At 39.1% G+C, this 7,858-nt stretch overlaps 1 protein-coding gene across 1 annotated transcript; it reads right to left on the bottom strand.

Moving 5' to 3' along the window:
- Nucleotides 1-3,412: 3,412 nt before the first annotated feature.
- Nucleotides 3,413-6,276, bottom strand: LOC125468506 (uncharacterized mitochondrial protein AtMg00810-like). Its single transcript, XM_048564331.1, has 2 exons — nucleotides 6,090-6,276; nucleotides 3,413-4,047 (listed from the first exon to the last, which is right to left on the bottom strand). Exons 1-2 carry the CDS (start codon nucleotides 6,274-6,276, stop codon nucleotides 3,413-3,415), a joined length of 822 nt encoding a protein of 273 aa, XP_048420288.1.
- Nucleotides 6,277-7,858: the final 1,582 nt, after the last annotated feature.

Genomic DNA, 7,858 nt, shown 5'->3' with positions numbered 1-7,858 from the left:
GCTCAAAATATTTTTTTATTTTTTATTGGAATTCAATGCTCGAAAATTCAGTTATGTACGTGCCCTGAAAAATAGTCCAAGTTCGAGGTGGATGTTGGAAGATGGATATTTTGGGATGTGCTTCTTAATTTTCAGTGGGTAGTTTTTGTTTGTTATGTTGAGCTTCAATTTCAAATTTGGGAGTAAAGGCCCAATCCAGATACCCCAGTCCGTGCCTGCTTCACATAACACATAGTAGTGCTTTGAGAAAGAAGAAACTTTTTGTCCATGGTCACACCGTCACGTGGTATAACTACTATCAATTTGTTTATAAATTTGTTTTTATGTTCGCCAGATTGTCACATTGTGTTATTAGTTTTAGTGTTATGGTATGAATGAACGATATGATCAGTATTTGTGAGCGTAAAGTCAAATAGTACATAAAAATACACATGTTGTATGAGTGAATTAGTAGTATTTTGTAAAAGTGTGACAATCACACAATAGAATTTCTCTATATTGAAAAATTCTCTTGGGTCAATAACCGTGCACATATCCAAATGTTTTAATGAGTAGATGACATGGTTAAAACTTTAGGAATGTAGGGTATTTTATATCGGTATTGAAATTCTAAAAAGATAATAATACTGCTCTAAAAGTGAAAATTAATTGTTTCTTTTTTTAAGTGGATGAGCTAGTGACTTCGTCACATTAATTCATCATTCCGGAAACCAAAAAGACTCGCAAAGGCATTTAAGCCTCTGATCACCATCGTGTGAATTCAGAACTAAAACGACTAGGCTATCAATCAAAAAGCTATGCTGTTGCCTATTGAGTAGAAGTCGGGACTTGGAGCGTACTCTTCAGAAACGAAGGCGCTTCACTTGAATGTCGTCGAATCTTTCTTGGAACTGTAAGTGTTGTGCAGTTTAATCATCGCCATAGCTGCAAGATTTCACCTCAAGACAGTTAAGAAAATCTCGTTTCGCCTTCTTCATGAATCATGATCAAGCTTTCCTTTTTTGGACGGAAGCATTATTGCTTGATGGTGACGAAACCTCCTCCTCTCTTCTTCTTCTTCTTCTTCTGTTGTTCCTCGATGACCAAGGAACCTCTGCCTCTGTGCAAACAACAGCACGCCCGCTTTGTTTTCGATCAGCTTCCATTTGATACCGACTCTTCAACTTCTCAGCTGCCTTATTTTCTTTCTTGTTCACCTCCACTTTTGCCTCTTAATAGTTCGTTCCATCTGAATGCAGCATTCGCGTTCTTAGTGTTTTTCGACAGCCTGTTCGGCCCTCGAAGCACCGAACTCGTCCATGTAGAATTTCCACCACAACTTTTTGGTAACTGGACTCATATCCATGCCTCAACATTTTTTTTTTGGGCCAAATCGTAACATAGAAATAATGGCTAGAAAATTTCTTGATCCATCACAAAACACTCCTGACACGAACCGCCACAAACCATTTCTCTCCCTCACTTGCCAATCCAGCCGCCACCATCACAACCACCGCCTGGCCTCAATCTGGTTTCGTCGAACTTGGAAATTGGATGGATAATAAGAGAAATTTGCAAATGAACAAAGTGCAGACTGCAGATGGGAAAATAAAAAGTGAAGTTTATAATGGAATGGTGGAGCAAAAACAGAACAGAACAATTTGTCTAGATAAAGGTTCACTATTTAACATAAAACAAACCAAAATCTCAAAGGAGTTGAAATCCAATCATGCACCTTGGAACAGTTATTTTATTCTCAACAGCATCCTTGATAATTTGATCCATCGGAATGAATCCTAAACCCAAGTTCATTAGCTTCTTCTCTCCGTTTTTGTTCCCTCAGCAAGCCGTGTTGGGTGTCCTTTGGCACACTACACAAAAGTACGCGTATTAACAGAAAACCGGACAACTAAAACATAAGATATGCTCATAGTTTCGGTTGCAAATACATTTTGCAAGACCAGAATTTACCAAGGAACGTTGTACTCGGGGTGAAGTTCAGCAACCTTTGCCACAAAGTCGCCATAATGTGATATAGCTTCAATGGACAAGTGCCTAGCGGTCGCTCATTTGTTCTCGTACAATAAAATGTGCGCGAGAGCTACATCTTTAAGATGCACAGATGCCATTAAGAAGTCCTCATATGTTTCAGTGCAGCCTGCAGCAAAAATTGACAAACTCAAACCTTAACTAGAACAACATAGAAGGTGGCATGGATGGATGAACCCAGTGTTGGAGAACAATTTAGAAACAATAAAATAACAGAAATACAGAACCGAAATATTTATACTTTATTATTCAAAAATACTTGCAATACAGAATGAAATTACATAATAAATACAAAAAATTAAAATAATACTAACTTGAATGAATTGAAGGTAGAGGTTAGCGCAAACGCTATGTCATTTGAACAGTATTTCCGTCTCACTCGTGTGCTTGTGGTTTTACAATGTCTGCTCGACCAGGATACAACTACCTATATCTACAACCCGCACTGGATTATAGAAATCTAGCGAATTGCTTTGTGTGTTTACTCTCTGGAAATTTTGTACGGAAAACAAGGAGGAAGAAAAGATAATTCTCACTTGGATACTAGATTGCAAATATATAGGCTGTTTCACACCCTTTCAAATACTTGTATTTGAAAGTACACAACTCTTTCTAATAGCTGTGTCTTTTAATCAAAACATACAACTCTTTCTAATAGATGTGTCTTTTAATAAAAAAGTTTTTTAATTAATAAATTAATTAAAAAACTTAATCCAAAAATTAAAATTAATGAATCTGATTAATTTTAAATTCCAAGGCCCAAGGCCCTTGTCATGATTAATTAATATTAATTGTATTTAGGGTATATTATATTCAAGTCTAATCCACACAACCATAAGGTCCAAGCCTTCAATCCATTTCCAAATGGTCCAAATTCTAATTACTAAGAAGAAAAAATAAGCCTATATAAAGGCTAGTGAAAAAATACTGTTGACCAATGTGGGACAAGAGGGTCTCAAACTCCTACACCCAAGAAACCCAAGCAAACCTTATCGACATGAATTTTAAAACGTCAAGAAACAGGTGCTAGAAAGGAGGATATTACCCTGTTGAGCCACCATTAATTTGTTAAAAAATATTAAAACGTCAAAAAATTCGTAGACAAACAAATAACAATGCTCAAAGTATTTTAAAGTCATAAATATATGGATGCCTTATTAGACAAAATAGTTCTTTCAGTAATCATTCGAATTAAATAGCCAAAAAAGAAAAAAAAAAACCAAGACTTAAGATTTGATCTAGTACTGGACTGGAGGGAGATAGAGATTAAGTAGTGGATAACAAGCATAAAACCCTAGCACCCGAGAGGTATGGAAGATATATTGTCACACCAGATTTGAGGACGAACCAAATACAAATGCAGATCTTTGAATAATGATCTTAACTAGGAGAGCTCAGCCGCAGTGTATGCCAACTGCCTGTACTCGGCTTCAGCACTAGACCTAGAAACAGTCTTCTGCTTCTTTGAACTCCAGGATATAAGGTTGGAACCAAGATATATACAAAAACCATTAGTTGAATGACGAGTATCCGGATTCCCTGCATAATCTGCATCAGAGAAAGCACTGAGTTGAGTAGGTCCAGGTTTATATAGAAGACCATGAGTATGCGTGGCCTTCAAATATCGTAAAATCTGTTTGACGGCCATCCAGTGAGTTGTTTTGGGAGCATGCATAAACTGGCATACTTGGTTGACAGCATAGGACAGATCTGGGCGTGTAATTGTGAGGTATTGTAGTGCTCCAACCACACTACGATACACCTCTGGTTTGTCATACAGTTCTCCCCAATGCGCACTGAGCTTTTGACCAGATGAGACGGGAGTAGATATAGGCTTGGCTTCAGTGAATTTGGTACGAGATAGCAAGTCCAATGCATATTTAGATTGACAGAGATGCATAGCAGTCCCATAATAGTTGACTTCAACCCCCAAAAAATAATGAAGGGTTCCTAAGTCTTTCATGGAGAACAACGTACCCAAGCGCTGAATCAATCCGGATATTTGGTGAGAACTATTGCCTGTGATGAGTATATTATCCACATAGATTAGGAGAAGCAAATACACACCTTTTTGTCTGAACACAAATAAACTGTAGTCGCATGTGGATTCCTGGAACCCTAATTCAAGCAAAAAATCTGAGAACCTCTGAACGTCTCTTCAACTTGCCTAGCTTTATGTCGTTCAATCGTACCATCTGCACGTCTCTTCAACTTGAACACCCATTTGTTAGGAAGCAAATTCATGTTGGAATGATGGGGAACCAAACTCTAAGTTCCACATCGCTGCAATGCATTAAATTCTTGACTCATCGCATTTCTCCACTCCGGATACTTAACAACTTGACTGAAACACGTTGGTTCAACAAGTAACGTGTCAACAGTTAAATGCATGGCATATTTGGGATTGGGTTTATGAATCCCTGACTTGGAACGAGTAGTAACTTGATAGTGTGGAACATCAGGAGTAGCAGGGAGCACAGGTTCAAAATGTTCAGCGACTTGCTCATTTGATGGTGCAACAGACTGGATGGTAGGGGATGACACAGGTATTGTAGGGCAAGGTTAAGATAAAATTGGGTTAGGATGGGTATCAGTTAGAGAGGCTCTTGTGGCAAGAGTGGTTGGATTAGGGTTAACTTCTTGGGAAAGAGATGAGACAGCAGGATTAGGGTTAAGTGGTAGATGCAAACTAGGGCTGCTAGGGGTGTCAAACGTCAATAAGAGATCTGGGGTCAGAAGGTTACCTAAAGGTGTGACGTTTTCTGAAGAAGATGTGAGTCCCTGAAAAGGGAAGCAGCCCTCATCGAATAGGACATGGCGAGACACATAAATGCGTCTTGTAGACAGATCCAAGCACTTGTAGCCCTGATGATTCAGTGAATAACCCAAGAAAACACAAGCTTTGGATTTTTGTTGAAGTTTATTTTGTGTATAAGGCACTAACCAAGGAAAACATCGACAACCAAACACCTTTAAAACATCATACTTTGGTTTTTTTTGAAAAAGTTTCTCATAAGGAGATGTGTAAGACAAAATTTTAGTTGGCAAACGATTTATCAAGTAAACTGCCGTGGAACAGGCATCAAACCAAAAAGTTTTGGGCATGTGAGATTGTGAAAGCATGACTATACTTGTTTCAATAACGTGTCGATGTTTTCGCTCGGCAATTCCATTCTGTTCAGGGTGTTTAGGACAAGAAAACCGTTGTGAAATGCCATTATCATTGAGAAATTTTTGAAAGGCATGGCTTTTATACTCTCCTCCTTCATCACACTGAAGGGTTTTAATGGGCAAATCAAACATTTTTTGAACTTTGGCCTTAAATGTAACAAAGATTTCAAACACTTCACTCTTGTTTTTCATAGGAAAGATCCAAGAATAGCGAGAGTAGTCATCCACAAACAAAACGTAATAACGAAAACCTTCATTAGAATTAATGGGAGAACACCACACATCAGAGTGCAGAAGTTGCAAAGGAGATTGAGACATTGACTCAGACAATTTGAAAGGTAACTTAGTACTCTTTCCTAAGGGACACGACTGACAAAAGCTTACATTTGAAGTATCGTGAATTGGTACCAAGTTATTGGAAATTAAAAACTTAATTATAGAATTGGCAGGGTGACCTAGTCTTGCATGCCATGTATTCACTGAACACCGAAGGCCTACAAATGCTGAAATTGGATGCTTGAGTTGTCCAGTGCCACATGGAAATGGATATAATCCATTCTCACATCTCCCTCAGAAAAGTGTCTTCCGAGTCTTGAGGTCCTTAACAAGGAAAAAATAGGGAAAGATTAGGAGATAGCAATTGTTGTCCAAAATAAACTTATTCGCAGAAAGTATATTTTGGGAGGCAGAAGGACAATGAAGGATATTATGCATGTCAAACGAGCAAGTTAGAGTATGTAATTCATTTAAACCAGAATGAGAGATAGAAATGCCAGAGCCATTACCTACACCCCCAATAGTTTCATTACCATTATACTCTTTAGGGTTAACAAGGTTCTGAATCTCAGGAGTTATGTGAGCATTGGCGCCGGTGTCCAACAGTCAGGTACCGTTCTGTTGTTTGTTGAGAGTGACAGGGGCAGACGACATGGCTGCGAGGCGTTGAGTGGGAATTCTTCCTTCAAAAGAAGCATTCATCCTATTATAACAATCAAGGCCCGGATGACTTGGTTTGCCACAGATTTGGCAAACAATTCTCTCACCATTAGAGCCAACCCGCTCTCCACTGCATGGCATGGTGCGAGAGTTGTTGTTAGTCCGAGGAGCATTTCCTCGTTGGTTGAACACGTTACCTCGATAGGATGAAGAAACACCTCTCCCAATCCCTCAAGTGCGGCCACCACCTCGACCACGAGAAGCAACAAAAGCATTGACCTGCGCAGATTCCACCAAAGGAGCAGTGTGCGCAGCCATTCTACGCTCAGTAGTTAACAACAGCGCCTCAATAGTAGGGTAAGTGATTGGAGAATCATGGGCTTGAGCAGCACTGATAGTCATCTCGAAGGCAGGTCCTAGGTTATTTAACACAATCTGGACCAATTCATCATCACTCACTGGTTGCCCTGCTAGGGCAAGGTTGTCAGTAATCGTGTTCATGCGATCAAGGTAATCCGCCACAGTAAGATCACCTTTCTTCGTCTGCAATAATTCATTTTTCAGAAACAAAATCCTGTTTTGTGAAGTAGAAGCATACCGTTGCTCGAGTGCTTCCCAGGTGGCTCGAGCAGTCCTCTTGCTCGCCACGATAGACAGGACAAAAGCCGTCAATGAGCCATTGATCCAACTAAGGATCATTTAATCATGTTGGACCCATGTAGTGTACGCATGGTTCACAGTTGTTACACCAGGCAGATGCTTGGGAGGAGACACCATCGTTCCATCAACATATCCCATCAGATCTCTGCTCTTGAGAATTGGGAGAATTTGGGCCAAGCACAGTGGGTAGTTGGTCCTATCAAGTTTGATGTTAACGACAGTGGTGAAGGGGTGGAACGGATGAGGGGAAGTGAGGTTGGAAGCGGAGGAGGAGGGGACAACATTGTTCTCATCCATTGAAGCGTGGGAAAGAAAAGGAAGATCGATGTCGTTAGACAAAAAAAGGGCTCAATACCATGTAAAACTTATTAACTCAGTGTTTCACTATAATTGCATGCCCCAACAATTATGGGATGCATGTATTTATAATACTTTCATGATTACAATTTGGGTTTGAAAACCCTAGATACAAGGAGCGTTTGAAAAACAAAATACAAACAGAAAACCAAAGAGAAGATTACATCCACATGTTTAGATTATCACAGAAAACCAATCAAACAAACAAGTCCTAGAAACTAGGAACAGCTGAGAGGATAAGAGTTTGATCCAAGTCAAACTCCTCAAGTTGCAGTGATTTCCTCAGCATACTGACCTCGTCTAACACATACATACATACATACATACATACATACATACATACATACATACATATATATATATATATATATATATGCTGTCTAGCTTACCTTAATTAGTAACTCATTCAACGTAGTGAGATATTGGAATTGATACAGCTTAATTTTGATCATAGTCGTGTCTTGAGGAGGAAACCAGCACCGCACCGAGTAGCTTGTATGTTTATTTGACGTAGGCCTCGGCACAATTATCTGCAATTTAGAGTACAAATAATTATAATTCTTTTGTTCATACACCTTTCACCTTAAATTAATTGCATTTGTACATACATATCCAAACGAAGTAAAAAAAATCAAACCACTGCAACTCACCAATATGAAACGTCATTACCGGCAAAGCATGAAACTCGATGTTTGGGACGTGAGAA

The sequence above is a fragment of a genome, unplaced genomic scaffold (assembly GCF_019419815.1).
Source record: "Pyrus x bretschneideri cultivar Hongxiangsu unplaced genomic scaffold, Pyrus_bretschneideri_v1 Contig39, whole genome shotgun sequence".
Classification (NCBI taxonomy): Eukaryota; Viridiplantae; Streptophyta; class Magnoliopsida; order Rosales; family Rosaceae; genus Pyrus; species Pyrus x bretschneideri.
Note: the sequence above shows the minus strand (reverse complement) of the source record. Positions and strands in the feature narration are given on the sequence as shown.

Excerpts from the sequence above, each read along its gene's own strand:
- LOC125468506 (XM_048564331.1), bottom strand. The coding sequence starts at position 6,276 with ATGCCATGCAGTGGAGAGCGGGTTGGCTCTAATGGTGAGAGAATTGTT. Across the intron at positions 4,048-6,089 it reads TCTCAACAAACAACAGAACG|GCAATAGTTCTCACCAAATA; the intron begins GTACCTGACTGT and ends TACTCATCACAG.